Here is a 16,630-nt window from a genome sequence, read left to right as displayed (position 1 = left end):
GAGAAGACCTCCAGGGGTAAATACCGTTGCTGGTGGAGCAACGACAGCGCCAGAAACGGACACCGCAGTGCCGTTAAAGCACAAATACCCTGTAATCCGTCACTTTATGTCGTGATCTTCGTAATCTAATTAAATATACTTAATTATATTTGATTATTTAGGCGTGATTTGATTAGGGGCTATATGACTTGATTTGATTTGAATAGGAGGTTCTAATCAAATCAAAACATTTGACACACTGTGGACCTAGACTCAATCGCGGCATGTGATCCGAGCCACATTTGCCTGATCTGGGGCGGTCTTCTCAGGTGTCAGCGTCCTCGTTTAAGTTCAATGTCCATCAGAACTAATTCATTTCCACCACAATTCACCCCCTTCCCCCTGCCCAAAAAAGACTGAATCAAAAACCAAAAATGTCTCCACAAACATTCTTTCTCTTTTCACTCCTCCCCCAAGAAATCCGATACCAAATATATACCCTCGCAACCGCCTCCCGCGTGCTCCCCATCTATGATAAGCCCTCCCGCACCCACGCGCATGCCATCCCCCCACCTCTCCTCCACACCTGTCAAGACTCCCGGCTCTTTCTCATCTCCAGTGGCTACCGGCTCGCATTTTCTAGCCCCACGGAGCCCAAGCAGGAACCGCAATGGTACAATCCTTCCCTCGACACCGTGCTCGTCGTCGATCCTGGATATTACCCGCCCCGACCTTGGTTGCACACTCGCTTTCTCGACAAAGATGCGAGGAGTGTGAGGGGTCTGGGTGTACCGGGATCTTGTTCCGCTGAGCTGGTGCCCACGGATCAGCTCTGGCGCCGTGTGCTGGAGGTCCTGAGATTCTTTGGTCGTGTTGAGGAAGTGCAGCTTGTGGAGACGATGGAATTCGCTACCTCGTGGCAGGGGTTGGAAACCTCAGCAGGCGTCTTCACGAGTTTTAGGGGGGTGCAGGTGGATTGGGTGGAGGTGGGGATTGAGGAGGCGAGGGGCTGGTGGAACGGAGATGAGTGTGGGGTTGTTTGTGGACGGTATTGTAGGGCGGTTGGCGAGTGGGTTAGAGATGGCGGGGATGAGATGGTGTATTTTAGGGAGTTGTATGGGAGGGCTGAGAAGATGTTGGAGAGTGTTGGGGGCGGGGAGAAGCAAGAGGGCCGGTGGGTGGTACCTAGGGTGAAGAGTGTGCATGTCATGAGTGAGTGGGGTAGGAGGAGGCTCGAGAGGTATAGAGAGAAGTTTTGGGAGGCGAGAGGGGAGGGGGGGATGAGGGATGTGGAGAGGGACAGGCCGTTGAGCCCGTGTACTGTAGTATTTGCGGATGACATTGAGGTGTTTGAGGACCCCTGGAGTGGACTTTGAGATTACCAGGATATGTTTTGGTGAGTGCGATGTTGGCTAGTAAAAGGGTTTGCATCACAGCCAGTGGATTGGTAGTTACGAGTCCTTGCAGACTAACTATTTCTCCTTCTCGTCCCCTTCATCTTTATACATCCCAAGATACGTAGCCTTCAGTCGAGACATCAAATGCTCATGCGCCGTCATCGCCTTGACTCCACTATCTCCTTTACCAGCCAACGCCTTCGTCTTCTCACTTGGTACAGCTTCTAAAACCGTCTCGCCAATCGGATGTCCGAAGTACGCAATGCTGTAGCGATCCTCCGCTGCTTCCTTCCCGCCTGCAGGAAACACGACTCTGTGGACCGTTGACTTGAAAAGGTTGTTCGTCCAGTAAGATAACAAATCGCCAATATTGACGAGAATTGGCGGTGAAGGGTCGGATTCCGTTCCTGGAGGGAAGACGGGGACGGGCGTCCATTCTGGCGGTGTGGTGGATGAGGATGGAGGCAAGATTTCCAGTCCTGGTTGTCCAGGTCTTTGAAATAGGAGGGTGATGGAGCCGTAATCTGAGTGTGCTCCCGCGCGGATGTCAACTTTGGGTTGGATTTCGATGTTTGAGGGGAGGGTGGGGTAGTGGAGGAGGCGCAGGGTGCAGGGGGTTGGTTCGGGGCCGTGGCGGTTGGAGAAGTATTTTGAGCCTTCGGTTGGGGAGGAGACCTGGTGGTGTTAGTATGAGGGGTGGCGGTTTGGAGGAAAGGGGGAGGGGGATGAGATGTACTTCAAGGCCAACGGCGAAGAGGTCTAGGATTTTGTTCATCATTGTCTGGCAGTATTTTTGGAAGGCGTAGAGCTCTGGTTCGTGATCTTCAAAGACTGGTGGAAGTGGCTGTTGAGCTTTGCCGTCTAAGAATCCTCCTAGGTTCATTGCTCTGATACTGGTCAGGTTGGCTGATTAGGTGAAGCAGGGCAGGGAAGGGTACTCTTTGAAATCACCCATCCAGAAGAAAGTCAGTCAGAAGCACAATTCCAGTGAGATAGAATACAAAGGACCACATACTCTCTGGGTCTTTGGATCTAAGGTCTCAGCATGCATTCCCACCCATCCTCTATTCTGTACAAAGTTCAGTCAGGTGTTGTCTAGAGACTCGGAAGCAGCCGGCCATACGTTTTCTTGAATCTTGCAGGGTTCCTTTTCTTCAATGGGAGAAGAGAAGAACTTTTTTGACTATTCAGATGTTAGTTATACGCAAATGAGACATGCTCTCGTATCCATTACCAATGCAAATATGCTGTCAATGGCCTCCACAGGGATGTCTTGTCCCAGACTCTTGATGTAAACAAAGCCATAAGTTGTTGCAGCATCCACGAGCTCTGTGGCAACGGTCTGTTCAGGTCCAGATAGATCAATCACAGGGATTTGACCAGACTGGCCATTTGGTGCTGCCATGTTTCCTTACGGGAGAATTGAGAGATGGTAGGACAAGGGAAGAGGATGAAAAGTGAGGCCAGTGAGACCACGATAAGACATCTGCGTCCTTATCGGATCGTCACGTGCAGAGTCAAAGCACTGCAACCAACAACTACGCTAAGCCTTATGAGTACCTGGAGCTTCGCGAGGCTTCAAAAAAGACACAACCTCTCTACTTCTTCCACAGCTTCTCGCACAATTGACCACCTACGCATCTGGCTCCGACTTCCTCTCTACAACTTCGCGCAGCTTCGCTTTCCGTCACACACCTCTCCTCCTCCTACAAAGCCTCAGAAGCTCCAGCCACAAATCGCCCCTTCCTCACGCACAATTCCCCCTCACGTCGTCACCCACGTCAATCCTCTCGAAACTTCCTGACATTTCACACAGAGAAGTGTGAAAGTTACCGCAGAAGGAAGGTGCGCACAACATACAGACAGCTTCCAACGTTCTCGCCAGTTTTCAAGATGCCTTGTAAGTCACCATTCTTCTTCATTTCGTATCACCAACCACCTCTGTTCGCTGCGCAATGGTCGGACGACCTCGCAACGATACGCAGTTCTGGAGCCCCCGGGGGTCCATTGCCCGGCAACTACTCAGCCAGCCTCGGCCTAACAGGCACGAATACTCGTACAATCAACCGCCTCTTGGGATTGTATATCCAGATTTGCCCCTACACCCGGACATGCTCGAGGTCTTCCAAGAAACTCCGTATGCTGCCCTGTTACGACCTCCGTACACGTTCCGACCTGTTGATTCACATGGATGGTTCATTATCAATGACTCGAGCTTATTGCCTACCTTCGAATCCGAGGGACAGGTTACAGATGGCGAGGGTCGATACCTTGGTCAAGTCGTTGGCGATGCAACAGCACTGTTGGAGAGAGCATCCTTAAGAGCGGGTATAACCAGCCCGTTATATCAATCCTCTTCCATGGAACTGGGCAATCGTAGCGAGCCGTCCTCAGCGGGTTCGTTCATGACGAATCCTTGGCCCAACTCCCGCGAGCAGCCTTCCAACCTTGCGACACCGGGGTCTCCCCGTGCCAGTTTTGCCAGCAGATCAGAGACCTTGGTGGCGCGGTCAGACTCAGGATGCTCAAATACAGAAGCTGACTCCCATGTTCCCCCAGTATGTGATAGAAAATTTGACGTTGGCGTCCCTCTAATGTAAGCATCGCGTCCACACTCGAAGAATTCCCAGGCTGACAACTTACACCTAGCTCTGAGTCCTTTCCTAGCGAACCCGGAACCGTCATCGGTGTCGAGGCAACATCCTACCTCCAACAGATCATCGACGATCCTCCTTCCCACGAACCACTCCTTGCAGCACTTGGGGGAGATCCGATTGGCTTGAAGCAACACCTTGAGAATGAGCTAAATAGATGGAAGGACAATAATATGAGGCCGCTCTTTGTCTTTGATGGTTTGAATGTTGTCGGTAAGGATGAGATCATCTTGGAGGCTGCCAGAGTTGCGCTCCAGAAGACAAACCATGCTTGGACCTTGTATGGGGAGAACCAACCTGCGGAAGCTGTCAGTGCTTTCGGAGCATCAGGTATGTCGTGTTATCCGATTCACTGTTCTGCGCTCACGTCAATTAGGTGCCGTCAGAGCTTCGGAATTATATCGCATCCTCCAAGAAGTTCTCCTGGAGCGAGATTTAGAATTCATGATTGCACCCTATAGTGCCGGCCCTCAGGTAAGCCTTCAGCCTTAGATTTTGATCGAAGCTAATTCAAAACACAGCTTGCATACCTACTGAACGAACACGAGAACGGAAATGCATATATTGACACCGTCATGGGATCAAGAGAGCTTCTCCTTTACAACATTGATCCTCTCATCCTTCCCATCACCCCAGCAGATTGGGAGAACAAAACCTTCCGTGGATTATCCAAGGAGCACATAATCGACGCCCTCAATATCGACCACAACAGATCACCAGACTTCCTTGAAGATGCTTTGCTCATGGCAGGCACATCGTTCTTGCCTACTTTCCCGGCCCTCCTCGACACTGAAATGTACAAAGAGCCGCCAACTCTGTTAAACATCCTCAACCTCCTCCGAGCTCAAGAAAAGTCGGTTGATAAAGCCTCGCGCTTCTTCGAGACGGACCTGAAGCTACGAGATCCTAAGTGGTATGACAAATACATGAAGGCAAAGATGGGTTTGAGGCATCCTGTAACCATGACTTTGGAAGGTGCCGTCGTTACCAAGGAGTGGGACAAACTCACAGGGGACAATAACCAATACCTTGGCTTGCAGCTTCCTCTAGAGTTGCATTTCTACCTCTCAACGGCTTTGGTCGGCCCCAGAACTCTGAATTATTTTGTATCACTAAAATCAGTCGTTTTTCCAACACTCGACGGCGTTACTTCCGACGAATACAAGCGCTTGGTCACACGAGCCTTGGTACCGGTCAAGGAGACCACTGCAGCTCTGATTGGGTCTCGCCTCCACCGCGGATTCCAATACAACGACATTGAGATGAGGTTTTGGTTCGATGAGGATGCCAAGCAAACTTTGGTCCATCGCAATATGCAAACACAGGTCAACCAGAAGGCCGATACTTGGGGAGTCAATGACGCACTGCTCAGCCCGCATAAGGGCGTCGGCCGTGGACCCGGAACTTTGTCATTCGCCCTCCTTTCTCTACAGATTGAAAACTTCCCACGAAGCACTATTTCCAGGGACAAGGTCACTGGACTCAATTCCAAATCCGAAGTCATCTCCAATGCCTTATGGCGCCTCCTCCATCTCCGAGGATATGTCAACGACCAGCACGAATTAACGGCCTGGGGTAGGGCTCTTGCAACGACCATGAAATCTATTGGTCCTACCGTCAATAAATACAACGACATCCATCATATCGAAGAAGCAGCGTTCTTGGCTTTTGAACTTCTTCGCTTCGACAACTTGAACTCTCGAAATCGGCATTCCGAGCTCATTGGTGGGCCATTGCGTGGATCTGACGAGGACAAAGCAAATTGCATTCTCATTGGTCGGACTGCTTGCCTCCTCAAGTTGCGACACCAGAACATCGGTTACACTGGGCCTCTGAGCAAAAACTTCTTGTCATTTCACTCTATCATCAAAGCTGTTCGGGAAATTGATCGAGATTTGCTGGAAGCTGTCACTGCGTCGATGTTTCTAAGCAACCAGGCTTCTCGAGAGCGGACCGATAAATCACATTACCGGGACTTGGGTCGCAGGTGAGTCAACAATCAAATTTTCTGGGTTTGCAAGCTGACTTGTAGTAGCCTTCAATTTTCAAAGGATATCGACACTGCTCTGGGCATCGCCGTCAAGACCTATCTCGATGACTTCCTCAAACTCGAATGGTCTATCGAAGAGCGTAAAGGGAAAAAGGCGGAGTACGTCCAGAGATACCTGCCGCACAGCTTCAACTTCGAGGAGGATCTCGACGTTGCTTTCAAGTTCTTCGATGCCGTCTACGATGGTGTCAAGACGTTTGGCGACGAGATCAGCGATACGGACAAGAATGCTTGGGATGCTGCAAAGGCGTATCTGGACAAGAGACGCTAGGGTCTGGGATGGGGTTGGGCGGTATTTATTCTTGCTGGTAACATCGATGGTGGGTTTCCGGTAGTGAGCATCGGTTAGGAATGGGGTAACCAAAAGGCTACAGGCGTATACTTAGGTTTCACTGGACATTCGGCTTTTGAGAAGCTCGGATGTAATGTGATAGGTGAGATGCAGAATAAATGTCGTCAACCCGAAAGATTCCCTCCTCGGTTTTCAATGAGTCAGCTGGTGATTGGTGGTGCACTGAAACAGCTTGCAAGTGCGAGAACTGCGAATCAGATGATCAGTGCCTTGGGCTGAGAATCACTCCACCTCGTCTCGAATGGGCCCTCTCTTCCTGTGGGCTATTTAAATCCCATTAATCACCTTTCCCCTCGACATTTCTCATCTAAAGTACATCATTTCCCGCCTCTACACTATCCAGGCTTTTGCTCTAGCCATCCTCAACACGGATTGAAATTAACAATACAGCAAAGACTCAATACCAAGGAAGATGTCAAATCACCGCTCCCTGACGCCTCGTCCCAGCCCAGAAGGTTATGGATACAAGGATGACGATTTTTCTACGTTGTATGAAGATGAATTTGAAAGGGAAGATGAAGATTGGGAATGCTGTCCCAACTGCTGGCCTCGGAGAATCGAACAGGAGTACGATGATCTTTATGGTGGGTACCCGGGTGCGTGGGCGGATATGGCTTTGTTGTGGCTTTATTGGGTGTGATTTAAGGATAGCGGAGAGATGTGGGAAGGAGAGCTGTGAGGGGTAAAAGATTCGGATAGCAAGGCAATGAATGCGTTGAAGTTTATTTCTCGTATTACTTGAAAATGAGGCCCGGATTTTGCTTGTACTTTATAAGTCGGATATTTTCTATCCAGCGAGCAGTTTTTTTTTGATTATTCTATCCTATCAGATACCAAAGAACCACTCCCCGATATTTTTTGATTTCTCCATTGTGTTATCCGGAGGTATAAGCTCTTTGAATCGTCTCGTCGCTGCTCTCACTATCAGCATCGCCATCCCCGGTTATTTGAAGCATCTCAGTCTCCCTTCGCTTCCATATTATCCATTCCCTACACCGTTTTCTTGGAAGTTAACAGAGCACACCACAACATCAGGTAATTCTACAATAAACGGAAATCAGAGATGCAGTACCCAGCGTATGGTTCGGTTGATGAAGGTTATGACAGCATGCATGAAGATGAAGAAGATACTTTAGTTGATGGCGAAGAGGAAGAAGAGAAGTGTGCACACTGCCCACTCTGTCCTTGTAATCCACCTTTTGACGAAGGAGGAGAAGTGGGAGTTGAGAATAGTGGAGGTGGTCTGGGTGGTGGGGGTGGTAACAGAGGTGCGTGGTTCGATGGGCTTCATTAATTGTTAACAATAAAGATCGGAAAAGGAAGGGACGGAGAAAAATTGGAAAGGGGTGGAGGTAGTAGATAGATAGCAGGCATGAATATGATGACAGTTGATCAGCAACTTGCGTCGAAGTTGTGAAGTTTTATGGGATAGTTCATACAGCCTATTGCTACTTGGGGAGGAGATCTTGAATTTTCTTTTCTCGGGCTGGGTTTATTCACGACGGATCGGTGAATCAATGTTTCATCTCCACAACATGCAAATGTATAATTCAAAATCTATATTCAAGAGCAGTCTGTGAATGTTCAATGGTGGATCTGTTGCATATCTGCCTTCTTCTCTGTTTCGCAAACCTCGCTCATCTTTAAGCATTACGATTCGTTACTTATCAATAGCCCCTCACCTTCCCATTCCTTCGTCCATTACTACTCAACATCTTCCTTCAGCTACTTCTCTAATATTAAGGCATCCAACAACTAATAAGAATAAACCGAAGATGTCCCTCTCTCCCTATACCCCTTTTACCCGGTTCACCCCTTCACCCCCATCGCCCCCATCACCCCCATCGCCACTATCGCCCCCATACCTCCCCCGATCCTCCTTCTTCAGTTCCTCCAGCAGCTTTGGCAACTCTGGCTACCAAAGATGTTTAAAATATATGCCGGATGCAAATGAACATTTTGAGGGAGGTGCCCTTTATCAAGGAAGAAGACCGCAGACGATACTGGACCCTGTACAGGAGTACGGGGGGCAAGTGGGGCAGGGAAAGATGGAGAGAGGAAGGAGAGGAGAGCAGGAGACGTACAGAGCGAGGGGGAGAGCGAGGGAGAGCGCGAGGGAGAGTGAGAGAGGAGAATCCTGGCATTGGGAAGAGGGTGGGAAGATGGACAAGACGACGAAGAAAGGGGACAGTAGAAAGCATGCGAAGACGACTAAGGGAGACAACAAGAGATATGTCTGGACTGAACGTAAATAGGGAAAGGCAAATGTATGCATTGACGTTTGACCAAGCTTAAAGCCGCCATGTTGAAAATTATAGTGTGTGGTTGACATGGATGTTTATACGATACTAGAATCATTCGTTGTTCCAGTAGCAGCGTTTCCATCTGATTCATATTCTTTCTCTATCATACCAAGCCGCTTTCTTGCACATATTTGTATCTCCTTATCTCCTCTCATCCGTTTTCTGCTTCTGTCCTTTAAACTCGACATCTTTAAGTACCCCAGAACACCCAAATCCTTCACACAGTTCAAACAACCAAGACCAATTTCAACAAGTCCTATATTATCTTTCAAGATGCTAGACTTTATAGTTCTCTCGGCGTCATTTAAATCAAAAACCATGCCGTATCGAACGGTAGCGAGTTCAAGAATAGAGAGCTCCTTAACAGCTCATGGTAATCAGACGATTACGAGCATTATGCAAAATTATTTCAACAGTATGAGAATTAAGAAGGCGCAGAGGGCCCCTGTCTAGAATATTGACGACATTATCCTGACGCACATGCACACATCGCTTGTGGACTTTACGGAAGAATATGGGATAAGAATGATAATTACAAGGCTAGTCCAGGTTGTGGAAGACCTTATGCGAAGCTAGGAGACATGGCCGCTCTATCAGACTCATATAATAAGGACAGGATAGTGATCGAAACAAGTAATAGAACGGGGAGCTAGATATCATGGGATGGTGGAGAGAGGTGTGCTATTGTAATAAGAAGACGTACGGGGTAGTGATAAACAAATTCTTTAGTGCTCGAAAACGTTTATTAAATAGTGAGAAACAACCCTTTCAGGTTTTTTGATATATCTTTGCCTTTTGCATGTTCTTTTAAATTTTGATAGGTCGATCAGTCTGCTTCTTTCAAATAGCTTTCTCTGCTTATAGGTCTCTTGAATCACCAATCGCATCTCGGATATTCCCTACATCTTCTCAATCTGTACATATGTCCGAATTTCTTCCTATTTCCTCTTCTGCCCTTCTCTCGAACCGCCCATAGCAAACCATGGACACTATTTCTTTAAAACTAATCGGTGCAGATCAAAGCCCATTTGCCTTGCTCTGACGAGGATACCGGTTATCCAGAACTCCATCAGATGAATATGGCCATGATGAGTTTGGATGAGAGAGAGGATGGAGGGTCTGCAATTGGAAAGGATGGGACGCCCAAGCGTTTGGGTGAGGTATAGTGGAGGAATGGGTAGATAGGCAACACGAACATGATCGCTGAGCCTCAAGATCCAACACCAATATTTATTTCCACTTAGGGACAACTTTCAGTACTTTCTGGGACGTTCCAGTCATTTTCAAGGTAAGAAGGAATAGAGCATTCGATTGAGGAAGATATCTTCAAGAACAAAGTTGAAGCATCTCCAGCCAAATATCGACTCCCTTTCACTCCCATTGGAATTGTGAAACACTTTGCTCCATGCTCAGAGTAGCCTCGACATGCCACTCCCTCCTCAAATTCAGAGACCCAAAGAAACTGGACTTCCTTCGAGGAACATTACAAGCTAGACTCCCTCAAAGCCTCCAACATGTGACTGACTCTCTCTTCGCATTGCTTCACAATTTCATTCTTTGCAATTTCAAACTTCTGGCGTATCTGATACTCTAGTGTCTTGCCCTTGTCGTAAAAAAGCTTCATCAGAACAGCCTCAGCCTCACCATCCTGGGTATGACAAGCGGTCTTCACTGCAAGCAAGATTGCGTTCCCCTCCAGATCCCAACTATACTGATGTACCGTTCTTGCAGCTTCTTGGGCTTGCGCAAAAATCTTTTCAATCGGGCGGGTGAAGTTGAGAGTGACGATGAACTTCTTGAGCTCTCTGTTCTTCTCCTCGCACTTCTTGACGCCCTCTTGATGATTGGTCGTCTGTCTCAGGCCTCCTGACATTTGAGATTGGATCAGATCCTTTGGATCAGGTTCGATGCGATGAATGGCGCCATCGAGCTCGGACAGATTATCATCGATATATCCTGGTTACGGTTGCCGTGGTCGGTGGTATCGGGCTCGCTTCCGTCAGGGGCACAGCGTGCGCACTGCCTTTCATAGGAGATGTCTACAGAGCAGCCAGATGCATCGCCGCAATCTTTGGCAACAACAATATAATGCCCGCAGGAATAGAGGCAGACTGTCTTGCAGTGGCAACGGAGCTCAAGGTTGTCTTCACCTTTAGACGCCATCCTTGTCGTTGAGGTGCGGTATTCGTTGGACCTGATAGCTATGTTAGCTTGACCTCAACCTATAGAACGCGCAAGAGAACTTACGGATCTTGTTCTGGTGGTGCCTCGAGTGGAGGTTCTCGAGAGGTGGTTGCCGCTGGAAGAAGGAAAGACGCGAGGTTGCGTGATTAGGATTAAGTTTTCAGGCGACGAGCTCGATTCACTTTTGGGCTCAGCTTCAGATCGATGCCTTGAAAAGAATCTGATTGAAATTGAACTCGTTCTGTCTTCATCTGCTGAAATATTTCTCTGGGAAAAATAATTCAATTGTGTATGAGAACGGCTTAAGGATCCGTTTGCCAGCACATAGAAGTTGGTAATTTTACCTAGGCGTTCACGCAAATTGAACCGTTTATTGATGGACTTATTTATTATTTCTCTTTCGGATTCTACTCTACAGGTTGAATTAGCATCCATCTACGCTTTCGTATTAGCTGTTCCTCACGGAAACAGCAACGTATTCTGTGACAGTCCTCAGAGCATGAGCAAGCCCCACCGATGCTTCTCAAACCTCCATCAAGATTCAAGAATCGGTCCTCAACCAGAAGTTTGCTCCATTACTCGTAAGCTCAGGCCCAAAGTCCATCCCATGCCACCGTAACAGCTACATAATACTATCTTCTTATAGCTCCTTCCTCGCAGATACTCAACAAAGTAGCGCCTTCCAATCCGACAATGCAACCCGCCTGCGCTATTCCTTCTCACTCCGAGAGCAAGTATTCTACATCTACAACAACTTGAACGAACTCCTCACACTTCTTCAATGCCTCCATAACTTCCCTATCGCCCATCTTCTCCTCTGAAGTCTGCAGTTCAACACCAACGAAATCGACGAAGTCTCTGAACCCCTTGACCATCTTGCCAAAATCCGGCTCACCAGCACACTCGAAGGTGTATTTGATTTGCTTGTCGAACCATACCTCCAAACGGGAAGAAGCGAGAGCCGACTTGAGATTGGCGACTTTGGTGACCATTGGTGCTGTGAACGTGATTGCTGCAATGTGCAAGAGTTTCTCCTTACTGCCTCCAAACTCGGGTGTCACTTGGCGTTGCTGGTCGCTGACCTGTACTTGATCGTTACCATGTGCTTGGGCTTGGGCATCAAGCTGTACTTGGGCATTGTGTGGATTTCCGTTGCATTCTTGGCCTCCATTCTCCTGGCTTTGTTGACGGCTGAGTTGCTGTTCAGCCTTCTCCCTCTCCGCCCGAAGTCGCCAATCGATGTTTGCGGTAGCATTACCATTGTTTTTGTGTGGATTCGGTTGAGCATTGGCTTGGACTTGGCTGTTGCCGTGACCTTGTCCACTGACTTGTGCTTGACCACCAGCTGCTGCTCTGTTTGCGCGAATTTGCTCGCGAACCTCAATCTGCTGCTGCGCGAGCTTTCTCTCCTGCTGAATCTTATCAAGAACTTGGGCTTCATTAACACGAATCCTCTCCGCATCCATTGCGCGCAGCAGGATCTCTCTCTCCTCAGGTCTGACAACTTGTTTGAATGGACTCTCAGTCATGTTGGCAGGCTCGTCCATACTCGTTGATACCGTAGCGGGAGACATCGTCATCGCATATCCGCGCTGTGTTGGCGGATCTCGCAACATGCCAACCTGAGCCTGTAGATTTCCAATCTCAACATTCTTCTCGGCTTCTCTGAGTTCAGCCTGCTCCAGCTTCGCCTCGAGTTGTTTGATGTGGAGTTCAAAAGAAAATTCCTTTCCGTTCTCCTCCTCCTTGATCTCTCTACCGAGGAGTCCATTGCCTCTACTGTCCGCATTGACTCCACTACCTTCGCTGCTTGCATTTGCGTTACCAAACTTCCCGACGAGAGCCCTCTCCGCGAGTGCCTTCTTATGCTTCTCATACTCCGACCTCAAGTACTCGTCCGGGTCCATGGGTGGTTCCATCTTGACCAACGCACGGTTCTCATTTTCGTCTACTGGCTCTTTCTTGATCTTAACGGGTGTCATGGGCTCGGAATCACTCGCTTTTGCCAAGCTTGGAAGCTGGGGTGGGGCTGCAGAGGAGTAGAAGTCTAACTGGGTGCAACTCGGGCAAAGGCCTGGCTGGATGGTGGATCTCTTGGTACAGCGGCTGCTGGTACGCTTGCAACTCGGCTGGTGCTGATAGATTGAATGACCGCAGATGGCCCAGGTTGTGCCGGTTGTGATGCACGGCGGCATTATGATTTGATGGCGGGCGCGAAGGTGAGGCAATCGCAGCTCAGTGATGGGACGTGGTGAGGAAGGAGGAGAAGTCGCAGATGCGTGACGTTGTTGCTCGTGGCGCGAGAATCAAGGAGACGCTGAATGACTTTCGTCCTCTAGACGCGACAAGATCGATGTTGGGAGAAAGCTAAAGGCTTGACTAGGGAGAAATAGAGGAGTAGAGTTGAAATCGCAAAGTTGTCGCGTTGCCAAAACAGACAGACTTAAGCGAGATCGGCAAGCTTCCCCTGAATTCACTATTTATAGGCTTCACTATGGCACAACAGTTCACTTTTGATATCTCGACAACTATATTGCTTTGGCTCCTTCATTTCTCAATTAATAGCTAGGCTACAGTTGAAAGCAGAGGCGACGAAGCGACTTGCTGCTACCGAGCCCTGAAGAGACACTCAAAACAGAAGAGCGAGGCATCCAGATGCCAGAATCAGCAATTACATCTTCCTCCACCGGTCTGTAACTCTAGCAACATGTACATCCAGGCTTATTGATTCTCCAGAAATTGCAGAAGCAGAATTCAACAAATGCGATTGTCCGAGCACCATCGAGACAACACGTGTTGGAGCCCCGTCTTGCACTGCTCGACGATCTCTTTCTCAGCCTTCTCCACCTTCTCCATGAAATAGTTATCAAAGGCTTCCGCAAAGGTTTGCATACGGTCGCGGATCTCGCAGATATCCTCCCAACTGTTCCGTCGAACCGCCTCTTGTAGTTCCGTGAACAATGAGCCGACGAAGGGGCTCCATCTGTGTTCTGTCAGCTCCCCCTTCAGATTCGCGAAGCCGGATAGAATAGGGGTGATGAAGCCGATGGTTGCCATTTTCAGAACCTCTTTTCCATATAGAGTCTCGGCAAATAGTGTCTTGTTGACGAGATTCGCCGTGGTTGGATTGATTGTTGCAGCAGGCTGCTTGACTTTCTTACGGAGGTCCCCCAGCTCCATCTCCTGGCGGTAGGCGATGCTCTTTTGTTTCTCCGCCTCTGCCTCGTTCGCCTTCAGTGATGCCATCAACTTCTCGATCTCAGCGCTCTTCTCTTTTTCCATTCTCTGACGAGCGAGTACTTGCAGATTGACCTTGGTGGTCTGATCATGGAGTACATAGTGGAGTCTCTTGAGCTCTGCACCGTCTTCTGTGCTTTTTAGACGGAGTTGCTGAAGTTCGGCGGCTTGCTTGCTCATCCTGCGGCTGAACTCGTCAAGCTTGATGGCATATCCATTGATCTGAGCACGAAGAATTGTGGTATGTTCACCAAGACTAGGGCCACCCAATACTTGACGCGACTTGCAGTCTGGACAGAAATCGGCTAGGCGGTGGAATGGCATTCTACCTTCTTTGAATTGGTCGTACAGCTCGTTGTTGCACCATCCAAACCTGTTGATCGTGTGACCGCACTGGTAGTGTTTCTGGTAATAGTACTCCGGCGGTCCTTTGCCATCGTTCAGAGCCATGATTGCTTCGCTTCTTCTCGTCTCGAAGATTCGCGTTGTTGTTGCTTTTGTGACTCTGGTATGTATGCGATGCTGCAACATCATCAGCATCCATCCCATCAATCTCCTACGCGGAAGTGGCTCACCCTTATCTCTCAAATATCCCGCAGTAAGAGAAGAATTCGTGAAGTTCGTGAATTGTCGCGGTTGGGGTACGTGGTGTTGAGGAGTTGATTAGAGTTGAAAGAAGAAGTGGTGTTTGACGGTTGGATGTTACCGAGGGATTCACTGTTGAATTTTTGGGGAGGGCGGGAAGAAGCATACGCGAGTTTGCAGCCGGATGGAATGAAAGGTTTTGCATTTTGAGAAGGCCTTGCTATATGTCAATTGATCTCCACCGATAGATCGTTGAGGCCGACTGAGCGACTCTACTTAATACCCATAATCACATTCATTGCCAGATCCCGGACACCCTCAAGTCGAGTCGCGGCTTCCTCGAATCCACGCTTTGTCGATTTTTCATATTTCTTCCTCAGCTGCTTGTACTCCGCTTGAATACTAGGACTTTGAAGGAGAGCACGACTTATTTCCACGCCTGGGCCCGCCTTGCTCGCCGCAACTGCAACTATAAGGTCAACCATACCTTCTGTCTCGTTCAACCGTGTCTGAAAACTTTCGCTGTGAGATACTTGTTTTCCCTTCAAGCTACGGTACTCCGCGGTTAGCTCTATCAACTTCCCAGACAACTCTTTCTTGCAATCCCTTAACAACTTCCCGAAGACTACCTTCAGCTGCAGATTGTTTTGGGCGTTGGCGACTTGAGTCTTCAGAAACTCGGCATGTGCCTTGAGCGCAGCCACTGTTTCCTCACAATCTTGACGGGTTTTGTTTTTATTCTTTTCTGCCTCGCGTCCAGTAGCTGCGCACTCGGGACACTTATCGGGGGAGTGCTTTTCAAGGATTGCCGCTGCATTTCGTCCTCTCATTGGGATGACGACAGTGTTCTCGGAGTTGGGAATGATTAGAGCACTAATGAGCTTGTGGCCACAGGAAAAAATCCACTCCTGCCTTCTCTCAGTTGTGTTGTCTAGACCACGGCGGCTGCGGGTTGAGGGCGGGCTGGGCATTGGTTGATCATCAAGCTCTATTTCCAAGGAATCATCAAACTCCATTTCCAAGGAATATGACATGATCGATCGATAACCTTCTCTGAAAATTCTCGAGGTCTCGTGCCGTGGCGATTGATTACTCCACTCAAAGACAAACACTGGAATCGATGTGGTTTGGAATACCCTTCTTATTCGAAGGGTGACGTTGTAAATCGAACGGCGGCTTCAATGGCACCTCCAGTCCATTCAAAGATCGAGACTTGCGTCTGGCCGCGAGGTGAGGTTGACAGGGTGCTGGATTTCGTTGTTCGAGTCAAGAAAGGAAAATGAAGTCGATGTGGTTGTAACATTCGAGAGGGCGAGGTCCGAAAGGGATCGAGGTGAATCGTTCGAATCAGATGTCGACAACGAAGTTGAGGTGGAATTCCTTTCGTCAGATCGAAGGTGGCTACGCTTCGGACTGGGCTCAAGAGCGAAGAAGGTATCCAAGAGAAGTTGGAAAGGTTGCGGTTTTGTTGCTCGAGTGGAGGAAGAAGGACTTGAAGTTGACGCGCTCGATGACGCCTGCGCGGAAAGCTTCGAAGTATTGCAGGATCCAAAAGCCTTCCTTGAGGCAAGTGTAGACAACGAGATTGAAGTGACGAACTGCAAGATGATGCTTCTGTCTCGAGCTTCGACAAGCTGGAGGTGTGGACCTTCTTGCTCGAGTCAAACACAGACAACAACTTTGAAGTGGCTATTTGCTTGTGGCCTTGCCCGAAATACTTATAGCCTCACAGGTGACATTGATGCGAAGCTAGAATTTGCCGATAAGGCTGAAGCCTTCATCTTTTCAGCCTTCCCCCTCGGCTGCTATAATTTTGTGTGGGTGCTATGTAATCAAATAACCGATTCTTCTGTCAATATACGGTCATAAGAGCTGCGCTTAGAGTGGAC

At 48.8% G+C, this 16,630-nt stretch overlaps 6 protein-coding genes across 6 annotated transcripts; 2 read left to right on the top strand and 4 right to left on the bottom strand.

Annotated features, from left to right (window-relative positions):
* Positions 1 to 413: 413 nt before the first annotated feature.
* Positions 414 to 1,355, top strand: K444DRAFT_630329 (uncharacterized protein; the record flags this gene model as incomplete). The annotated part of the gene is made up of 1 exon (XM_024883191.1): positions 414 to 1,355. One exon carries the CDS (start codon positions 414 to 416, stop codon positions 1,353 to 1,355), a length of 942 nt encoding a protein of 313 aa, XP_024735518.1.
* Positions 1,356 to 1,403: 48 nt separating this feature from the next.
* On the bottom strand, positions 1,404 to 2,818 carry K444DRAFT_413741 (oxidoreductase-like protein). Its single transcript, XM_024872636.1, has 6 exons — positions 2,611 to 2,818; positions 2,500 to 2,559; positions 2,392 to 2,445; positions 2,315 to 2,334; positions 2,113 to 2,263; positions 1,404 to 2,051 (listed from the first exon to the last, which is right to left on the bottom strand). Exons 1-6 carry the CDS (start codon positions 2,779 to 2,781, stop codon positions 1,452 to 1,454), a joined length of 1,056 nt encoding a protein of 351 aa, XP_024735517.1. The 5' UTR covers positions 2,782 to 2,818; the 3' UTR covers positions 1,404 to 1,451.
* Positions 2,819 to 3,912: 1,094 nt separating this feature from the next.
* K444DRAFT_413705 (uncharacterized protein) lies at positions 3,913 to 5,633 on the top strand. The gene is made up of 4 exons (XM_024872635.1): positions 3,913 to 3,934; positions 4,044 to 4,360; positions 4,552 to 5,197; positions 5,298 to 5,633. The coding sequence occupies exons 2-4, from the start codon at positions 4,235 to 4,237 to the stop codon at positions 5,594 to 5,596; spliced, it is 1,071 nt and encodes a 356-aa protein (XP_024735516.1). The 5' UTR covers positions 3,913 to 3,934; positions 4,044 to 4,234; the 3' UTR covers positions 5,597 to 5,633.
* A 6,005-nt stretch (positions 5,634 to 11,638) lies between these two features.
* K444DRAFT_630325 (uncharacterized protein) lies at positions 11,639 to 13,114 on the bottom strand (the record flags this gene model as incomplete). The annotated part of the gene is made up of 1 exon (XM_024883190.1): positions 11,639 to 13,114. One exon carries the CDS (start codon positions 13,112 to 13,114, stop codon positions 11,639 to 11,641), a length of 1,476 nt encoding a protein of 491 aa, XP_024735515.1.
* Positions 13,115 to 13,606: 492 nt separating this feature from the next.
* Positions 13,607 to 14,794, bottom strand: K444DRAFT_413667 (uncharacterized protein). Its single transcript, XM_024872634.1, has 3 exons — positions 14,732 to 14,794; positions 14,486 to 14,678; positions 13,607 to 14,337 (listed from the first exon to the last, which is right to left on the bottom strand). Exons 2-3 carry the CDS (start codon positions 14,521 to 14,523, stop codon positions 13,674 to 13,676), a joined length of 702 nt encoding a protein of 233 aa, XP_024735514.1. The 5' UTR covers positions 14,524 to 14,678; positions 14,732 to 14,794; the 3' UTR covers positions 13,607 to 13,673.
* Positions 14,795 to 15,013: 219 nt separating this feature from the next.
* K444DRAFT_630323 (uncharacterized protein) lies at positions 15,014 to 15,775 on the bottom strand (the record flags this gene model as incomplete). Its single annotated transcript, XM_024883189.1, has 1 exon — positions 15,014 to 15,775. The coding sequence occupies one exon, from the start codon at positions 15,773 to 15,775 to the stop codon at positions 15,014 to 15,016; it is 762 nt and encodes a 253-aa protein (XP_024735513.1).
* Positions 15,776 to 16,630: the final 855 nt, after the last annotated feature.

This window comes from Hyaloscypha bicolor (assembly GCF_002865645.1).
Source record: "Hyaloscypha bicolor E unplaced genomic scaffold K444scaffold_87, whole genome shotgun sequence".
Lineage (NCBI taxonomy): Eukaryota > Fungi > Ascomycota > Leotiomycetes > Helotiales > Hyaloscyphaceae > Hyaloscypha > Hyaloscypha bicolor.
The sequence above is the reverse complement of the archived record's forward strand: the minus strand, read 5'-3'. Positions and strand labels throughout refer to the sequence as shown.

Coding starts and splice junctions, on each gene's coding strand:
- K444DRAFT_413667 (XM_024872634.1), bottom strand. CDS start 14,523: ATGGTGCAACAACGAGCTGTACGACCAATTCAAAGAAG. Junction 14,338..14,485: donor GTACGACCAATTCAAAGAAG/GTAGAATGCCAT, acceptor GTTCAGCCGCAG/GATGAGCAAGCAAGCCGCCG.
- K444DRAFT_413705 (XM_024872635.1), top strand. CDS start 4,235: ATGTTGTCGGTAAGGATGAGATCATCTTGGAGGCTGCCAGAGTTGCGC. Junction 4,361..4,551: donor CAGTGCTTTCGGAGCATCAG/GTATGTCGTGTT, acceptor TTCAAAACACAG/CTTGCATACCTACTGAACGA. Junction 5,198..5,297: donor TACTTCCGACGAATACAAGC/GCTTGGTCACAC, acceptor CATTGAGATGAG/GTTTTGGTTCGATGAGGATG.
- K444DRAFT_413741 (XM_024872636.1), bottom strand. CDS start 2,781: ATGGCAGCACCAAATGGCCAGTCTGGTCAAATCCCTGTGATTGATCTA. Junction 2,335..2,391: donor TAGATCCAAAGACCCAGAGA/GTATGTGGTCCT, acceptor CTGACTTTCTTC/TGGATGGGTGATTTCAAAGA. Junction 2,052..2,112: donor TCTTCGCCGTTGGCCTTGAA/GTACATCTCATC, acceptor TAACACCACCAG/GTCTCCTCCCCAACCGAAGG.